At 39.3% G+C, this 20,880-nt stretch overlaps 1 protein-coding gene across 1 annotated transcript in view; it reads left to right on the top strand.

Moving 5' to 3' along the window:
* si:dkey-97m3.1 (fatty acyl-CoA reductase 1) overlaps positions 1-20,880 on the top strand; it is a 60,553-nt gene that overhangs the window by 25,966 nt on the left and 13,707 nt on the right. Inside the window, exons 3-8 of the mRNA XM_014004283.1 lie at positions 9,815-9,990; positions 14,370-14,549; positions 16,089-16,266; positions 18,958-19,002; positions 19,085-19,203; positions 20,332-20,399. Coding sequence (XP_013859737.1) covers positions 9,815-9,990; positions 14,370-14,549; positions 16,089-16,266; positions 18,958-19,002; positions 19,085-19,203; positions 20,332-20,399 — 766 coding nt within the window. The remainder of the gene's footprint in view (positions 1-9,814; positions 9,991-14,369; positions 14,550-16,088; positions 16,267-18,957; positions 19,003-19,084; positions 19,204-20,331; positions 20,400-20,880) is intronic.

The raw sequence follows: 20,880 nt of genomic DNA, 5'->3' as shown, positions 1-20,880 counted from the left end.
GGCCACATGTGGCTCATTGGTCCCTCTGCAGTGGCTCTTTGAAAATGTGACCAAATATAACAATATTTTTTTATACTCAACAGAAATCAATTTGTATGCAAATATGTGATCAATACAATACTAATACATAAAGTGAAACATGCTAGCCTGTTGTTTACTTAAATAATCCAACTTCTTTCTCTCAAATCCATCATAATTACCTTTTAAATAATTTAAAGACTACATAAAAATAAGAATTAGAAAAAAATAATGCCTGAATAATTCAGTTGTACTAGTTTTTGTACTAGTTTTTATGAAATTTGGTATAAACAATACACGGTATTTTTCTTGTTTCATGGATGTTTTTTTATTTGTCCTGGTGTGTATAATAATAAATAATAATAATATTTTTTTAGTTTTATAATATCACCTCCACTGACCGTAAAGGTTCCCGAAAAGGCCTCGAAAGCCCATGGACCAGCAGTTGATAATCAAAGTTGTAACCTGTTTTGCGGCTCTGGACACTTTATTAGTGAGACAAGGAGCACAAATGGCTCTTTTGGTTGCAGACCCCTGCTTTAAACTATATTGATTTTTTTTTATGTGAAATTTCTTCATTTGGTTTTGATTGTAATATTAGGACACCCTACTTCCATATTTGTATTTTTTGTACCATCAGTTAGAACAAACAGTTGTCTTGCCACACTTGCAGAAATGGATCTATCTTTCTAGACGCGTAAATTAGTTTTTTCAGACTTAAAAACTATTAACAAACTACACGTGTATTTGTCAAAAAGAAAACCACATTCAAATGTGCACACTACTCTTCAGTAAAACATGGAGTATGAGTTTGTGGAGTTGCCCTACTTTTTAGCACTCGATGTTGATGTGCTGCCTTTCGACTCCCTGGTTTCCAGGCTTTTTGCCACACGCTGATCCAAAATGCCTGCATCGTTTTATTGATTTCCTTCCAGTTTTGCATCCACAGCCATGCGATCTTTCCAGCGGTGTAAATATTTAAGATGTTTTGATTCCTACTGGCCCCAGTGGGCTAGTTTATGTCTCCACTTGTGGAGCTGCCGACATTCCTGCCGGATGAGTTAATGTCAGTTGTCGTCAAACCTGAGGCATCGACCTCTCGCTCCTGGAGTCCCAACTTGCCTCTTGTCGTTCATTCCTGATTTATTGCACGCAAGCTAAATCCCACAGTTAATGTACGCTACAGAGTGCGTCTAAAGCTAGTTGGAGTGTTAAAGCTGTAACCTTAGGGAGGAGAGTGATCCAGTTGACTGGCAGTTGCAGGGCTGAGTCTTGCTCAAAGATCGAGGCTCTGAAGGGATAGGTTGTCGCTCTCAGTATGATACAATTCGGGGCATTCGTTTAGTCATCTGCAGTAGGTTGGCACACCGAGCAATCAACCGCTCGTCCCCTGGGAACTGGGACTGAACGGGGACCGATGATTGTGAATATAATTAGGCTGTAAATTAACTTTGGTTTGTGAAACTGATTAGCAGATTGAATCATGCCGGTGAACATATTAGGGCAATGAAGACTGTTCTGCTGGGGTTTGTTACAGTCATTCATGGCTGATCAAGTGTGGCCTTTCCGTCTAGATCTGGTCCACATATATTTGTGTGAGAAAGCCAGATGTGACTGAGGGTTTCTACTCTATCTGCCTTAATTCGTCTACACCGGCAGTCACTGTATTCCTTATTCTTTTAAATATGTTGATTGCTTTAATTGAGTATTAGCCCGGAACCAGACATGGGGAAAACATTCCATTTTCATTAATTTGCTTTGATATGCTCTTCCCTGTAATCCACGATCAGTCTTGCTAAGCTTTTAAGACGCTCTGATTCAAAGTTGAACAAACACGGTGGGAATTGTCGCCCAGGTTTAAGTGTTGAGGAGCATTCTTATTTATAAGTGAGACAATTTTAGCTTTAAAGGATGAAGAAGTATTTGCTTGGAATCGTCTCTAAAATTGCACAAGATGCTTAAATCTGTTTACCATGAACCGGAAGTGGTTAAATATGTGATTAGGAGGGATTGAGATGAGCCCTGTCTCTCTTTAATTTACTGACAGCCCCGAGGGTTGGTCATGTCTCTTTCCTCACAACGTCCCATGAGAGTAATAACGTTGCTGCCTTCTCCTTAGCATTAGTAAGAACCTGACAGGTGSGTAAGAGATGGTGATTTATCTCCATCGTCCAGCCCTGTGAGCAGAGCTCCTGGTTCTCTGTCTGCATCGCTGCAACCGCTCTACATATTACCACATCTTTTTGGAAAATATACTTCCTTGTCCCCTTCTTTTGTCATTTATCCTGCTCACGTCCTATTATTTGACTAATTTAGACAGTGCATGCCAGGAAATAGAGGTCAGCACTTAGGGAACCACTGGTAATTGCTTCCTTCTGACACACTTTTATTTTTCCTTGCCACTGTTAATTTTCTGGCCCGTGCATCTCCAGTTGGTGTCAGCAGTGGAAGGTGCAGATGGAGGCAAAATTTCTGACTACAATGTTGGAAAAAGGGGGAGACTGACTCAGAATGGGTTAAAAGGAAGTGGAGATTTAGTGTTTTTTACGCATTTAGGGATGGTTAAACTTTAAAAATAAAACTATGGTATGACCTCAGTCTGCTCAGCTTCTCCTTCTGATTCCGCATGAGTCAATTTTGACCTTTCTGGACAATGCTAAATCTTAAAAGTTCATAAATTTTGTTGTACTCGGTTTTATTTCTCTCTCTCCATCTCTTTCCTTTAGTGTTTAGGGGGCTGTGAGAAKAGTCTAGCTAAAGGGCAGTTAGTGAGAAGGAAGGCTGTTTAAATGACATCTCGGGTTGCTGGTTTAAAGGAAAGTGCCATTAGTGTTGGATTACAGTGAAAGTCTACACAGAGGCTGCTTCAAGCACTTCTGATGGACGATTTATTGCCCTTAAGGTCTTTAAAAATGTCACTGTCCTTTGCTGAAAAAGGCACAGATTGTGATCTGGTGCCACCTCAAGAAAACTCACTTCCCAGCTAAGTTTGATTACTTGACAAATGCAAGACTTACAGAAAAAAAGTGCTTTCATTGAAAGAATTACTGTGGGGTTTTTTTTCCTCCTTTGTGTTGCAAACTGAACTATTGTATGCCGGTGCAAGGCAGCTTGCTGGCTGACACCAGTGGGTGGGAGAAGGGTGCAGAGTTAAATGCGAGCGGTGGAAGGCTGGCACAAGACCACTTATCATCCAAAGAGCCTTTTTACAAACCGACTCCACAGCCAAACCCACAATGTCCATCTCTGCTCAGAACAAAAGGCTTTTTGAAACCCACATCGTTTAGCCATGTTCACCCCTCTGACCCCAAGGCACTTTATACGTTCTGGGTCTTTTATGTAATTTAATTGTTTTGAAAATGTTTTTGCGCACAGTAGACCTAACTTGTGCTAATATTTCCCTCTGAGTTGTAATAGAATTGTAGATTTTATTTTCTTTTTCCATACGATTGTGGGTTTAATGTTCAGTAGAAGAATTATGTAACCGTCTGAAGAATCTATACAAATTAATCTTGTTATTTTAATAAGCAGGGTTTTGTTTTGTTTTTTCACTAGAATCTGACAAGTTTGACAGAATTATTATGTTAGGCATTTGAACTTGTGTTTTTTGTGAATACATGACTTTGTTACAGCTAGGGCTGCCACGATTAGTCGACGACTAATCGATTATTAAAATAATCGATGACTAATTTAATAATCGATTAATCGTTTTCTTTTTTGTTTTGTTTTTTTACTTTGTTTTTCTCTYCAAACTGCTTTGACACCTTCCACTGCCACATCTGCCTTTCTGTCCTTGACACACATGCACAATAGTGATAACTGGAGTAGGCCGTGGACGTCACAAGACATTATACAGGCAGGCTCTGGTATCATGGCTACCCAGCAATGGAGCTCAAAAGTGTGGGATCATTTTAAGAAAATGAAAGAGAAACCTGTGCAATATCTGCAAGGCAGAACTTTCCTTCCACAGCAATTATTTTTAGTTAGCATATAGCTAAAATCTAACCATGGTTATATAATAGCAGCTGCATTCTGGCGCGATAAGCTGGATGTTTATATTCAATTAACGTATGATCCTTTAGGGGTCACCTCGAGTGAAGAAAAGATTTACTGCCTCGAAGCAGGCCTCGGACAGGCCTGATGAGAGGACAGGAACTCTGTCACAAACTGAACTCTATTTAGGCCATGACAGGTTATTCTAACCGTGGAAGAGAACCCCTCATTTTTCTTAATCAGATAATGGACAGAACAATCTTCTGTTTGTGATTTATTTATTGTTTAACTAAGAATGTTTATGCATTTGTTAAATSTTGATAATGACTGTCACAGGAAAAGTGGAACAACTTCTTTTCTTTTATCGTGCCTTAAAGATTTATAATGGTATAAAAAATCACAGAGAATCTGATTACAAAGTTTTCATTGTGTTTTTATGTAAATCACTGTTTTTATTTTACTGCGAACACAGTAAYATAATTGTCGATTTTTCCTGAGAAAATCTTTCATTTATCTGGACTAACAGAAGGTTCAGAACTGATTATAAAACTGAAATGTTAATTAATCATCATAAATGTTTTGCCGTGATTTCTCTTAGTGTCTATCAGAAGAAAGCTGAAAAGAGGTTATCATATCATGCTGTTGAACAACCACAGAATTTTAACCTTGGGCTGGCGCCGGCTGGCAAATGTTTTATCTTTCTTTCTCTGACTCATCTCTAAGCCTGAGGGCGGAACCAGAGTTCGTCCGTTTCTTTTACTAACCCAGGCGGCTTTGAGCAACATACTCTTCTTCCTGATTCCAACCTTGGAAGACAGCTGGGATTCTCTCCGGAGAAACCTCAGTTTGGCTTAAAGTCTGGTCCCATGAGCTAATTAGGAAAGACTTGACAGCCAGGGACCCGGCACGCCTGCCGGTGGTCTCAACCCAAGGCAGAATCTCTAAGTCGCAGTAACATACTAATCTTACTTCCCTCCTTTCCTTGTTCTTAATTTGCCAAAACTTAAGCTAAAAGTGCCAGTAAAATTGTTTGGTTGTTAACATCAGAACTGACGTTTTTACTGTTCTACATAAGTAATCTGAGTTGATGTGAATTGAAATTCGGACGCGGGTTTTATCTCATTTAACTCAGACGCTTGTTATAGGAATAAACACAATCAAGTGTAACTTATGATCTGTTCAATTTGTGTAAATAAATGATTGCATAGTCTTTTATGAATCAACTTGAACTCGTCTGAACGTTCACTTATTGTGTCACTTTTCACTTCGCTCAGTCAAGATATTAACAAGTAATGAGAAATACCTTGGTAAAAGTTTCCTCATAACCTTGTGTATGAGAGATGTGGGAAAAGCTTGATTCACCTTACAATCCGATTAGTGGACTAATCGAAAAAATAATCTGTGATTGATCGATTATAAAAATAATTGTTTTTGGCAGCCCTAGTTACAGCATCATATATAATATGAAATATTATATTATATATGATTTTTGTTAAGATAAGAATCTTTTGTAAAAAAAAATTCACACCGCTGACGTGTTATTTGCATGTGAAGTAACAGGAAGTGATGTCAAAGGGGAAAGTCTGCATTTGAACAGAACGTACACTACTAGCAGTACACTGTGTAGAAGAATCACATTTCTTTACATTATTTTGAGTCTATCAGAGATATGAAGAGTCAGAGTTCAGATGTTTTTTAATAAAGACCAGGGAGTTCTTTGATGTCACTTCCTGCTTCACTTTGGCTGAGCCACGTTCAAAAGAAAATATGCCAGTTGTGGCAAAATGGGTAAAGTTGTGTTTATAAAGATATAAGGATATGCATGTCACGACCACTTCGTTTTTACTACCATAACTATCATTTTGCTGATAATCTTCACTATTTTTACCACACCAGTGTATTTGCATCAATACAGCAAAAAAATTTAAAAAAAAATCGTTTCACTTTTTGTTAAAACATGTCATATTTTGGTTTTTTTAACGTTTCAATAGATTTTTCTCACATTTCTCTGTGGCAGCCCTCAGCTTTATTCCAGCTCCTGTTGACCTGGTTCATGTGGCGCACAAAGGCTATCATTTATCAAACAGGTCATTGTGTGTCTTTATGCGTGTCTGGCGTGTCCTCTACACTTTTTGTCTCCCCTTTGAATCACTGTAAAAGCACAAGCAAGATGACTTTCTATCTCTTGAAATAAATGCTGGTGAAATGCACGGCCTTTCAGGCTTCCTGAAAGTTCACCACACCCAAGTCTTTCTCAACACACATCCAGCACCAAACTGTAACACGTTTCCTCAGATCTTTTGCACAATAAAAGACTATTAAATGTTACATTTTATTGTGCAAATTTGTAGTTTTCTCTCTTTATAACTGTTTTTAGCTGTTTTTAGATTCTAATGTTTTAAATTCAATGATTTTTATGCAGTTAGTTTTTAGCAAAGATCCCGTTCTTCTTTAAAACTGCCATTATTTAGTAAGAGGAAATGGTTTGTTTCTTTGTCAGGGTGTGAAAAGAGTTGTCCTGTTTTTAGTGCAAACTTCTATCCTGTGACTTCCTCATCACACTCTATAAAAACATGCGGGTAACGTGGCAAGGTCGGCGATCATTTCTAGCTTTGTTTATTATTGCCTTGCCACAAACCAAAGCAGGAGTTCCCCATGACTTCAACCCTTCTGTGAATCACAGAGCAAAGATGGAGCGATGCAGCTGAGCAATATGTGACCCAACACATCGAAACGAGGATTAAGTCCAAAAGTGGTATATGGAGAAATAGGCAAATATAGTGTTTTGACTAAAATATTAACAAAATTTGCATTTTGTCTAAATTTAATGAATAAAAGCCTTATCAATGTATCATTTGAATAAACTGCCTGAAATATAGTCATAAAACAAAATTTTGAAGCACTTTTTTGAGCAGTAGCAACAAAAAAGACTGATTTTGAGGAAAAACATCTTAAAATTTTGAGATTTTCCCTGTGAGCTAGCAAAGTTTTCTTTTTAGCTGGGAAATCTCAATATTCAAATACAAACTGTTTCCTCTTTATAAGTACATGAAATATTCCTCATTAAAAAGACGTAAAATTAGGATTCAGACCAAATATTTATGTATTATTGTAACCAACAAAACAAATTGTCATATATATATATGGATTTAATTATAACAGAATGATCCATGAATCAAAATGCAGCTTTTTAAAGGCAAGAATCTGAAAATGTAATTAGGTTATTTTGACCAAATTTGACTTAATCCTCATTTCGACATGATGGGTCACATATTTTCAGAAGTAGCTCTTCTCACTTTTCTGCAGGCTGTTGCACTGTTGTTGCCAGCTGCTTACTCCAGCCTGACAGATTAAGCACTATTATTTCTTTGACATTACCTAATGAGAACAATGCCACAGACTCATGCAGGAATTACTCCCTCCATCCCTTTCCTCCTAGGGTTAGACGTGGTTCTGGCTTATGACTTTACGTGCTGTGGGTCGGAGCTCGTGCCAAAAAAAATGGGGCAGCTTTCAGTGTTTGGAGAAGAGGCATTACAAAGCAGAAAGTTGAAGAGGATAAAGAAAGTGAATATAAATCGCTTTTTAATTCAGCATCTGTGTACCAGGACAGCTGACGCACTCTGGTGGCACTGCTCCAYCCCCCCAACCACATTTTTCTCTTCTCCCTTACTGTGGCGTTAGCAGTAAAGCAGCACTACCAGGAGCTGCGCAGAGGCATGCATGATGAAATGTGACATCTGGGGGGTTGGCCTTTGGAGAACATCAGGGGCTTTATGGGCCGTCTCGAGGGGGCTGCAGTGCCGGGTTGTCAGCCGCGTGCGACTAGAGCTGGTGAGCGTTGACGAGTTCACATAATCCCTGCTCCATGTTGGAATGTCATCTGTGGCCCTTGGTTGGCAAACAGCTGAGGAAACGGGTGGAATAATCTCACACAAGCAGGGCTTTGTATTGGGTTCACAGTTCTTTGTCAATGTTGATGCATATGCAGGATATTAGACTTCACTAGTCCTTGCCACTTAAGACATAAAATATGATTTTGCACTGATTTTAAACCAAAAAAAAAGGTGGAATTTGATTAGAATACAACATTAACTTACCCCTTCAGGTAATCAGCATCCTTGTAAAATCACTTCATGTGTGAAAAGAAGTATATACCCAAACCTGTATTTACTTTGCCTCTGGCAATTTACATGTTTTTCAACTGGAAATCATTTGCATTCCTGGAAATTTAGTGTTTGTTAGAGCCTGCTCTAATAGTTGTTCTGTCCTGCAGCTTTTGTCCGTTCTGATCCATAAGAAGTAAGTTAACCCTTTCTTTCTTGTCCTGAAATGTTAGAATCCCTTTGATTTGATTCAAATTCAAATGTCTGCAGCCTTAAATACGACAGCAAAATGGTTGCGTACGCCGTGTTCCACAAAAACAAACGTTGCGTGAAGGTGTGCCTGGACGTATGCAAACACTTGACCTGTTGTGTGAGTGTGTTTACCATTATACAAACATTATCAGTCAACGGTATCACKTTACAAAGTATGGAAACTCCCCTAAATACACAGAAATATGACATCAGGCATCTGAAAACATTTTTTCATAAATTTAGGCATTTCTGGTTTAAAGCCGTACGATGCATGGAACCACTTTTAACATCATACACGACTCAAAAAGTTTCAAAACAACCTTTAATCCAAAGTAAAATGTAATGTTTCCTTTAATTTTATCACATGTAAACGCACCATAAAATACAATTATTCTCACTGAGAAGAAAATGGCATCAGCTCATCATATTAATTCAGAACGAGTCGTGTAGGATGATTTCTCAGGACAAGAAGGTGTAGACAATCCTGTAAATAGTTGCATGAAGTTGTAACTGTGGAACAATGGCAGCTGCTGACTGACGTTGCCAACGCAGTGTGTCCAAGGTTGTAAAATGAAATTAGTCAAAATTACGTTCATTCAAAAGTTTTGAGAAGTAATAAATGTCATCAGACGAGGTATTAGTTTTTGTACAACTAAACAACTTTAATTTTTTTCCCATTTTATCTCCCAAAAAAATGTGAATTTAGTTAATCTAAGTTTATGTTTGAGTAGGACCTGAGCAATGTCAGTGATGTCATGGCGTGGGTTGGTGTGCATTTACGCCTCAGTTGCCTTATTATGCCCATACTGGATAACCTCGTTAGAAGTTAAACTAGGAGCAGYCATGCATCAATAGTTCTCATCACGTTGGGGTTTTTTTGCAACCAGAGCCTTTCAGAGGGCGCTGACTGACAGATCGAGTGTTTCATAACCCTTCCTTAGTCGTGCCATGCCAGCTGTACGGGACGTACTCAGCYGTATGATGCCCAGATAWATCAAATTTCATCRCATMGTGGCTGAAACCTTCCATCAATGTGCAGCGACTTCTTTACGTACACTTTGACCACTTTATTTCAGTTTTAGGCAAGGAGTGGAGTTCAGATCCTGCTGCGTTAACAGTATTTACCATCTTCTGCCATCATTTTTCCTATAACTAACCTYGCAGGACCAAATAAGACTTTACCACTTGTCTCCACCTCTGACACAAGTACATTTATTTCACTTKTACAAAGGTTATTTGGACAGGAGTGTTCTAGATATATATACTATATTACATATTATGTGACACATACTGCTGTATGTGTCATGACGTTTAAAGGAAAGGTACACATAAACATCATAGACTGGGTCTGATAAATCTAAATCTTTTTGTCCGCACGCCAACTTTCAGTGTGAAACTTGCCCACTCTTTCATACGTGACCTTCTGTCTGTGTTTTGTCTGGCAGCTTTTCGACCGAGTGAGGGAGGAGAACCCTGATTTCCATCAGAAGATCGTCCCGATCAGCAGCGAGCTGACGCAGCCCGGCCTCTCCATCAGCTCGGAGGACGTTGAGAAGCTCACCGCCTGCATCAACATCGTCTTCCACTGCGCCGCCACCATCCGCTTCGACGAGCCGCTCAAGTAAGAATCGTACACACACACACACCGTCTGCTTTGTGTTTGGTACACTCACAGCTTTTGTAGCCAATTAACTTTAGAGATGTTTGTTCAGGAACTTCCTGTTAGGAGGTTGTACACAGGAGGAAGTGCTCCCTATTGAGCAGGCTGAATTGTTTGATTAATTTTTTATCAAAAACAGGAAATGGTGCAGAACAGTGTGACAACTCCTCAAACAATAAATGAACCGACTGGATTGTGAGATCAGTTGTTTTGGATGCTTTAATCTTTATTTAAGTTCTTCTTTAAACTTTTCAAGGTTGATGCTCAGTTGTTCTTTGCAAAAATGATTCTTCTCAATTAAACATTTCTCTGCTGTCAGATTTCACTGTGAAATTAAAGTCACTGTAAAGTGAAAAACAAATGCCATCCAATCATTTTAAAATAATAAATCAAATGAAAATTCCTGCCACTACAGTGATTTGTCRTTTTAGAAACCATATTTTATCACTGCCTCTTTCTTTTGTGCTCAAGCTATATTTGCATACGCTGACGTAAATGATTTCAAAAGAGGATGACTCCTTTTTTTATTTATAACTTTGTTGCTTCAAACATCACTAACAAATCAAGATCTGGTTGTAACACTGAGAACAAGCTGTTTGACATTGTTGCTTTTTAACAATGAATATAAACCTGAACTCAAGCACGTTGTTGGTTTTCATTTAGAGGAAGTATGCTGCACCACCCAGCTCAGAACCTGTTTTTAACAGAACCATTAAGTGACTAAAGGTTTAAAATTTATAACCGTAAACAACAGAAAGCTGTTTGATTGTTTATATTAGATAAGTTTAATCAAAGTTACTTATCTTTGATTTGCAGATTAAAGACGGGCGTTTTGTTTGTAAAGTGTGTGAAAATGAGGATGATTATTTGTGAGGTGGGCTTTAGTTTTAGCTCCACAGAGGAACAATYGAAATGACGTGTTTGTTAGAGTAAAGCTGCCGCAGTTCTTTTCACTGAGATCCATATTGATTTTTGAGTCTCCTCGGCTGGCTTCTCTGTCTGTCTCAGTTTCTTTACCTCCCATCTTCTCCTTTTGCTCTCTTCTGGTCATCTCCTCCATCAGCATGTCAGTAATCTTGTACAGCAGCTTTGTAAGCAGTGCAGCGGCGTAAATTAAACAACTCGGAAAGTCTGAACATCACTTCGGTGTTATTTTTGCTCTACAGGTCTTTATTCTCAGAAATCACCTTTTTATGGAAAAAATCTGAAACGTTTTGACAGTTGATGTGGCTTGCTTCTGTTTAGAAAAATCTCAGTTTTTGTTAACAGTTGAGATTTGTGGCAGCAGCAACACTCAAAAAGAAATAAAAGGGCGTAGCATATCTTTTATGATGAGGAGGGATTGGATTATAACAGCTTTGGTTCAACCTCAAATAATGCTGTGCAATTTTACAAAATCTTCCAATATGTGTGGGTGCTCGGGAAAGACTCGATAAATCTCAGCTACTACCACATCAAATTTTAGCTCAACATAATTTACAACTGAAAAACCACTTAAACAGTTAAAACGTTTGGGCACCAGAATCTGATGGACTTTAGATGTTGGTTCAATGTAGATCTGATAGAAAAAAACTGTTAATGGGAAGGGGGTCTACAGTCACCAAGTGGGAGGGTATTTTTTTAAATACAAATATTAATTTGTCCAAAAATCAATGTTGTAAGGTACTAATTGCATGTAATTTGAACACCATACATGTGGAGGGACTTGTAACAATTTGGCTCAGTCAAAACAGCTCTAACCCACCTGGGAGTTAATTTTTATTTGAATATTAGTCAAAACTCAAGACAGGTAGTCACACCAAATTTGAAGTCAATAAATCAAATTTTCTTGTTCATTATCATTTTTATTTGAGACATTGTTGTGTTTTAACATATAAAGAGTTAAACTATACAATACCTTGCCCTTATCTTTAAACTGGCCCCATAAAACAAGTCAATACGACAAATATCGATTTTGTTCATCTCCGCCCACTCCCAAGAAGCTCCGCCCATTTTAAACTCTGCCAATCCCGATTTGGACAAACTCCAYGCACATCGAAGAGCTCCACCAATCACACAGCCAAGAAACTCCCCCCTATGTACTGCAGAAACCCCTACTTTCTTAAAGTGGTCTTACAAAACTTGTTCCAGTACTAAACCACAATATTTAAAAGAGTGATGGCAATAAAAGCCATGTTATATCTTCAGGTCAGAGCTGCCCTGCTCTCGAGTTATAAATGAATCACAGCAGCAAAAAGACAGATGGGTGATGACTCACCTACACACACACACACACACACACACACACACACACACACACACAGTCTGTTTTCATGACTAGGTTTGTGTAACGTTCTGGGTTAGATGGTGGAAATTGACGGGGAGGATGTCACGGTCACGCCCACACTCAGACCTCTTCCTCTCAGAGGCACCGTCCTCATCCTCCTGTCGCCTCCCAACTCTTTCAGTCACCTACAACCTGAAGCTGCCTCCTCTTCTCTTACAGCCTCAGCTGTGCGTTGATGTCAGGATCCACTGACCCGCGCTGGTTCTGACTGTCGCCTTCAGCTGAATACAGTCAGAGATGTTGTGTGGGTGCTTTATTGTGTGTTTGAGTTTATCATCAGTACAGTGCTATTAATCATTTGAAGTTACTTCAGGATGATTTAAATTGATGTTGTCGACTAAAAGTCTGAGACTTAGATGATGTTTGGATATTCTTTTTTATACACTGAGACCATTCCAAAGATTGACTTGTTTCTATCTACGAACATTGGGCCTCATGCAAGAACATGTTTGTATTCTTATCCTAAATTTCTCTTACTTTTGTTCGTACAAAGGGTTCGTACGAACATGTCACGTCAGATTCAACAAACTCTTCTATCTTCAGGAAAAGTGTGTAAATGAGCTGCGTAAATTACACCTGTTCTATCCAGCTGCTCGTGCACGCGAGAGGAGATTAGCATAATTACCACCCCAAAAACACCATATAAGGCTATGTTTCCTGCCTCAGATACCAGGAAGTGTCCATTCATGAAAACCAAAGCGAAAACTAAAAATAAAAACTTTACGAGTTCAGAGATTGAAGTCCGTCTGTCAGAGATCCAGAAAAGAAAATCTGTCATTTTTAGCAGGTCAGCTGTGGAATAAAAGAGCTGCTAAAAGTTTAAACAACTGTGTTAAATCATTTTCATTTATTCAGAAGACACAGCGCTGCGCACCGTACCACCCCCCACCCCGCGCGCATAGTCTCTAGTGGTCTCAGTTGCGGTTCTGAAATAAGCATTTTAAAATGATTTCAAAATATGTCTGGCACTTTGGAGAAAATCCAGGACTCACTGGAGGGATTATGTATCCCCTCTGGYCTGGGAACGTCTCGGAGTCCCCCAGGACGAGCTGGAAAGTGTCGCTGGGGAGAGGGAAGTCTGGGTCTCTCTGCTGCTGCCCCCCAACCCGATCCCTGATAACAGCAGACTGACTGCTCGTAAAATATACGACAGGTCTGGACCACTCGTGAATTTTGTTCGTATCTGAAAAAAAACTTAGAATACGAAAACATTGGTGAATGTCACAAATTCTCCTAAATCACTCGTACGCACAACTTAAGAACAAATCTGTGCGTACGAACRGTTCTTGCATGAGGCCCATTGTTTTGTATTTTTACAGGTAAGAGGTTACCTTGCTTTACAGGTCATTTTTGTAGTTTTACTTTAAGACAGGATTCAAAGACACCATGAAATCATGACCTTCTTTTATTCCTTTCTCTGCAGTCTGTGCTTCTGGGAAATAGTGGCTTAGGTTGATCCTGCAGTAGTAAAGAGAGGATGTGAGGTGCTGATCAGGGATGCATCTTCCCATTTATCTGCATTTTCTTTAAACTTCATTCAATACTGATCATCTAGTGAGTGAAATTTTATCACTGAGGTGTTTGAAGTCACAAATTTACCTCACTTTCTTAGAATTAAGAACCTTTTCCAGTTTCTTTTTGTTAAAAAGGGAGAACTAAAGCTGACTCAGGAGAGCTCCTGACCGGATGAGCTGAAAAATGAGKAATCGGAGAAAATACTAAGATCAACGTATTTGTAAAGAAGAGCAGATGTCCGCTCTTTCTCCCCCCGTTTTGTCTCGTCATCACTCTCCCTCATCTTTTCACGTCTCATCATCCTGTAGAGTCGTTCTGCTCGAGYCTAAAATCCCTCCTCTGCAAATTCCTGCTACCCCGCACCTCCTCATCAGGATAGAGCGCTGAGTCGTCAGCGAACAAACGCACGCTTTTGTTTGGCAAATACAGTTTTTTTTTCCTAATTCTAACTCCTTTTCCTCCTCCACCCACATCGCCCCGCTCCTCTCGCCCCCTGCAGACACGCCCTGCAGCTGAACGTGATCGCCACGCAGCAGCTCCTCAGCCTGGCCCAGCAGATGCACCACCTCGAGGCCTTCATTCACATCTCCACCGCCTATGCAAACTGCAACCGCAAGCACATCGACGAGGTCATCTACCCGCCGCCCGTCGAGCCCAGGAAGCTCATCGAGTCTTTGGAGTGAGTGCGTGGAGAATGTTTGTGTCTCTGCCGAGACGTTTTAGCAATATAGTCACGTGGGGAAGAAAACATCTTTCACAAAGTGATGCATCTTGACTAGTCAGTGGATCCAAATTGTGTCAAACTTTTCCAAAATGAGATTTTTTTTAGTTTCTTGATGGTCTTGTAACTGCTCAGGGAAGGTTTTTTTTATTTGTTTTTGGCAGTAATGCCTCTTGTAATTCAGTGAAGTGATGTATTTTTGGCACCTTGCAGCGTGGAAATATAAAAAAATCTTGTCAAAACCTGATGGCTGAAATAAAGACGGCCTTTTAATGTAATTGCTCTGCAAACCAGTCCTGACAAAGGCAATCAYAACAATCATAATATACTTAAAAATATTGTAATTAAAGTTGCAGTCATACGATTGCATACTTATTATTAGGATATCAGTCGGATGCAAGCTAAAAAAATTAATATAGTTTTATATTAGCCTGCATTTAAAATCTCAGATACAAGCGATCCATTCAGCAGCTCTTGGATCCTGCATAAATGACTTAATTGTACAGTATTCTTATGTTTTAAGTTAAAAAAAATATGTAACCCATTGGTTAATAATTAATGGGACCAGTCTTTCTCATACCTASTGTTGTTGACTATTACTTAGTGTTTGACTTGATCAAGACTTTAAAAAAGTAATAAAAGTACACATGTGGACAAAATTGTTGGTACCCCTTGTTTAATGAAAGCAAAATCCACAATGGTCACAGAAATAACTTGAATCTGACAAAAGTAATAATACATAACAATTCTATAAAAACAAATAAAAGTCAGACTTTTTTTTTAAACCATGCTTCAACAGAATAAAAAATAAATAAAACTCATAAAACAGGCCTGGACAGAAATGATGGTACCCCTGAACCAGTCAGGTTAAATCAAGGTGTGTCCACTAATTATCATCACAGGTGTCTACAATCTTGTAGTCAGTTAGTGGGCCTGTATATAGGGCTGCAGATACTCATTGATGTTTGGTGACATGGTGTGGACTACACTCAACATGGACCAGAGGAAGTGAAGGAAAGAGTTTCTCAGGAGATTAGAAAGAAAATTATAGACAAGCATGTTAAAGGTAAAGGTTATAAGACCATCTCCAAACAGCTTGACATTCCTGTGACTACAGCTGCACAAATTAYTCAGAAATTTAAGATCCRTGGGATTGTAGCTCAGTATAAAGAGCACACTCTGCATTATTTGTACTTTACATTACTTCTTACAAAATCCATCCATTCATCCTTAAAAAAATCGATACAGCATCAGAAAATAAATCATTGCGATATTTCAGTGTATCATTATTTTCTTACACYYCTACCGTACATTCATTTAGTGTTTTAATAAGTGGAATATCTTTTAACTTGCAGCACTCAGATCAATTTAAATCTGTGTGAGTTGGAGAAAAMCTACTGTAAATTAAAATTCATATACATATTTAAAGTGATGGAGGTTGTACGATCATCAGTTTGTGATTTAATTCCTCTGACCGAGCTCTCGCTCCGACTCCAGGTGGATGGACGACGGCATCGTGCGGGACATCACGCCGCGGCTTATCGGCGACCGGCCCAACACCTACACCTACACCAAAGCCCTGGCCGAGTACGTGGTGCAGCAGGAGCAGGACAAGCTCAACATTGGCATCATCAGACCCTCCATCGTGGGAGCCAGCTGGCAGGAACCGTTCCCCGTGAGTCTTCAGGAGCCGTTTTCTTTTTTTCTTCTTATGCAGCAAAACCTCTGATTATTGATGTTCCTCTGGAGGTTAGATGCTGTAACACGTTATGGTCTCTGTTGAGGGTGATTACAAAAGATAAGATTTTCCTAAATTTACTGTGATGCTTTTGGCTCACTCTGCTATCGGTGGTAAATTTTAATTGGTTCTCATGAGTCATCCCGTCAGGGTTTCTCATCACGACTCCTCCTGCGACTGTAAAGTAAGTGGAAAGCAGATATTGATCGCAGTAACCCTGATGGGGTCCGCACTGTTGTTCCCAGATTTAAAAAAATTAATAAAAAGTACATTTTATGTGCTGAAGACCTGTGTTTTTCAACCACCTCCACTCATTAAAGACAAACAGCTGCTGGGGGCAATAAGGACACAGAGGAACGGATCAGTGATGGTGTAGGAGCACCGAGCAGCTCAGCCTAAGAGATTAGAGAAAAAAATGCACTGTTTTCATGAATAAGCTGCTTTCAGGCTACCTGCTGCAGGCATCCTAACATCTTTACCAGTTGATTTGTACATTTAGGCTTTTTACTTTCAAGATTTAGTTATTTTGGTTTTTAAAACTTAAAGTGGTGATTTTGTTTGAGAGATTTTGGATTGCCAAAATGTGGGTTAGTGGTGGGAGAAATCACATCACAATTTGACTTGACTGTGAGACCTGTGAGGATGAAATGATTGATGCATTTCAATTATCTTGATGCAACCCCTCCACCATCACCACATACTACCAATTAATTACTTAACTTCTAGTTGTATATCTCCATTAGCCTTTGTTGACGTTTTCTCATAAAGAACTCCACTTGCAAAACCCTGATATACAGATGACTGCTGGACTGCAGTGCTCTTGCTGTCGTAACTTTTGTTTTGCTAGCGTTAGCTTTTTGGAACTCTTGATACAGGTTTTTATGGTTGTATTGAAGGTGATGATGGAGATTTGTTTTCGGCATGTCTTGCAGAGTACTTGTTTGTAGGGCTGTGTATTGGCAAGAATTTGGCGATACGATACATATCATAACAGAGGGATCACGATACGATATATCCCGATATATTGCGATACTGTAAGCAAGACGCTATATTGCGATTATTTTTGTCCAAAAATTTGATTAAATAAAGACCTCTAAATGAAAAAAAAAGAAAAGCTAATGTTTACTTACAATACTAATGCTACCCTTACTCTCTGGMGCTCAAGAGGTAGAGGAGCCAAACGGCTGGCTCACTGCTGCCAACTAGTGGTCAGAGGCTGAACTACAACATAAAAATGAATGGTTGGCAAGAAGGTTGACATTTTAAACCTTAATTAAAAATCGATACAGGGCTTTAGAATATCGATACAGTATCAGGAAATGAAATATCGCGATATTTCAGTGTATCGATATTTTCTTACACCCCTACTTGTTTGTAGAACTCTCTTGAAACCAAAATACCTCCTTTTTTTAACGAGTTCTTTGTCGCTAATATTTTCCTCACTTAGCTTGCTCAGTTGTTTGCTACATTGGGGGAGGGCATCCACCGTAAAGAGCTCCATCCGATTGGTCAAACACTTGAAGCTTCAGTGTAATTGACAAAATGCATAAATGCAAACATTCGATGCAACATTGAAGTTCGCAGTTTTTTGCGATTTGCCGGTTGCACAGGCTGTTATCACGATGACGGTCATTTTTGGATTGTGCAGCCCTAGTTCACCCCGTAAACTGTCAGATCTCTGCACTTCCACGGTTCTGAGTTCGGCCTTTTTTTTTTTGTTCCCCAACATTACACGAACATTAACAAAATCCATCCGATCATCCATGCATGTAAATGTACCCCTCACCTCGTTCTTTAATAACAAAGGACCCAACTGTCGGCATCTGGTTAAAACTTTTAGTCTGGCAGTAGGTGAGGCATCCTGCCATAACACAAACATTTTGTCATTTAGTTTTAAATGCCAAGAATCAACTTGGTCAAACATCTAAAAGTTCAAACCACAAAGATCTTGTGTTAAGAGAGCTCAAACTGGGGAAATAAGGAAGCTGAAAGCAAACAATAGCTGTAGTTCAAATTTATCTGGATTAGTTCCTCTGAGCTTGAAAAACAGGATATCTGTTATTGAATTTTGCGATTTCTTATAGTTAAATTGTGGGAAATTCAAGAAAATCCCAGAGTTTCTCTCGTAAAATAAATGTAAACACAAAGACTCGGATGGTTCATAAATAAAACACCAGAACCACTGAGGGAAGCATTTGTTTACAAGGAGTTTTTTTTTTCTTTCTGGGACTGTGACGGCAGTCTCTGGCTCCGCTCAGCCTGCAGTTTGTAAGCTCAGCATGGCAGCGCCTCTTCAGATGACCTCGCAGTCGCCTCGGCTGCTTGTGTCGGAGCTGCGAGGAGACGAATGAACATTCAGCCGACCGTCGGTCCGGTCAGCTCCTGCTCACCTCATCTCCCCCGCAGGACGTTATCAGACTGGAGCCTCACATTAAAAACTCCAGCCGTCTGTTTCCAGTAGTTCCATTCATTTTTAATGGGGGCTAATTGAAGTCGGCTATCGCTTCCACCCATCCCTCCCCCCCGTTTCCCACCACCACAGGAAGTAATCTCACCCTAACCCACTCTAAGTGTCTCATTGACGCGCTGAACGCTCTCTGAGGGGTTTCTCTTGCTCTCTCACCTCAGGGTTGGATCGACAACTTCAACGGACCGAGCGGAGTCTTTATAGCTGTGAGTAAACACGTTTGAGTCGAAGGGCTATTCTAACCACGTAGTTAAGTGCTGGAGTCTGAAAGCGCTGTTGTGTAATCAGGCGGGGAAGGGCATCCTGCGCACCATGAGGGCCAGCAACGATGCGGTGGCTGATCTGATCCCCGTGGACGTGGTCATCAACCTGACGCTGGCTGCTGGCTGGTACACGGCAGTGCACAGGTGAGGACGTGCAGCCCTCTCTCAAACTGAAAGCCAAACCCTCGTTCTTTACGCATTTAATACATTATTGTATTCATGTATAATACTAGAAATTTAACCCTAAAATGGTTATTGATAATTAGATTTTTAATGCTTTTTAAGCTCAAAAAATGATAGTATTATACATGAATAAATACGGTATTTTAACTATCATTTAGGGTTCATGCAGAAAGCTTTGTGAGTTCAGTGTTGAAACAACATTTATTGCATATATTACTGCTATTTTTCAATGTTCTGTTTCTTATAACTTCACTAAGTCACTTGTAGTGGTCCCAAAAATAACAGAAATAACTTTACAATGAACACAGTAATTACTATATGTGACCCCTCACATCCAACCATTAAATAAGTCRCCCAGTGGTTTGTGGATAAATAGCCAGCTGTAATGTTTGATTAAAACCTTTGCAACAACTGTACTTTGTCAAAATATAATTAATAAATACCTTATCTACAGGTTGTTTAAGTGAAATAACTGAAATATGAAGAACGTTTTGAGCAGTAGCAACAAAAAACATGATTTTGAGCAGAAAAACTTTACATTTTGATTTTTTTTCCTACTGGTACATCTTAATATCCAAAAATTGTTTAATGTTTCCTCTTTAAAATGACATCTAAATTTAGGATTCAGACCAAAAATCAATGGGTTATCCTGGTTAGGACAACACCTTTCTCTGGAACMGTTCATGATTTCAGGATCTAAGCCAGGAATCTGCAACTATGACCAAATTTAAATTAATTGGTCACAGTTTTAAAAAATAATTAAACCCATTAACTCTATATAAGCGTTCATTGAGAGAGAAAACGTGAACTTAACCTGATCCAGCTGATGTCTAACAGTGATGGTGGAACAGTTACACCCCTGGAGTTGCACCACTTCCTGATTACGTTGGAAGTCTTTTTCACCAAAACTGAACATTTGTTCCAAACTGATAAAAAATGGGAGGAAAACCACAAAAAAAAACTTCCAACCAAACCACTACAGATTTCATTTAGCCACTCAACTGTAGACGTAAAAACCAATATATTTTATTTGCTATAAAAGTGTGATAGAAATGACTCATTTATGATTTCATCTCCTGTCCCTTGCAGACCTAAAACAGCCCTGGTGTACAACTGCACGACCGGCGGCATCAACCCGTTCCACTGGGGCGAGATCGGTAAGTTCACCGCTTGCTTTCTTTAAAGTTAATAAAAGCCTGTCGCTGCAGGAGGATATTTATAGAGCGTTTTCGTCTGCTACTGCCAGCATCCTGCGATGCTGCTGTCTCCGTTCTGTCATCACAAATCAATAAGTCAGCGCTGTGACATGTTGTTGTTGTTGTGTAGTCTGGTCGTGGTGTTTTGTTGTGGAGCGTTCAGACGAGGAGCAGCTGCCACCTGCTGGACATGAGCTGGAATTCTTACAGATTTAATATTAAGTTGTATTTTTTAATGTAGAGGTCAACACGAGCTGAAACGTGCTCTCGGTATAAAAGCTTTTCTATTAAAATTAAGTCAAAATTCTGCTCCTTACACTAGAAATTTGTATTTTTTCCCCCCAAAGATGTCGATAAATTGTAATTTCAACAAAATGTATGTTTTGTTCTAAATTTACCTGATTATATTTTGGATGTCAGTTTGTGTGATTTAACTTTAATA

Source organism: Austrofundulus limnaeus, unplaced genomic scaffold, assembly GCF_001266775.1.
Source record: "Austrofundulus limnaeus strain Quisiro unplaced genomic scaffold, Austrofundulus_limnaeus-1.0 Scaffold22, whole genome shotgun sequence".
NCBI lineage: Eukaryota > Metazoa > Chordata > Actinopteri > Cyprinodontiformes > Rivulidae > Austrofundulus > Austrofundulus limnaeus.
Note: the sequence above shows the minus strand (reverse complement) of the source record. Positions and strands in the feature narration are given on the sequence as shown.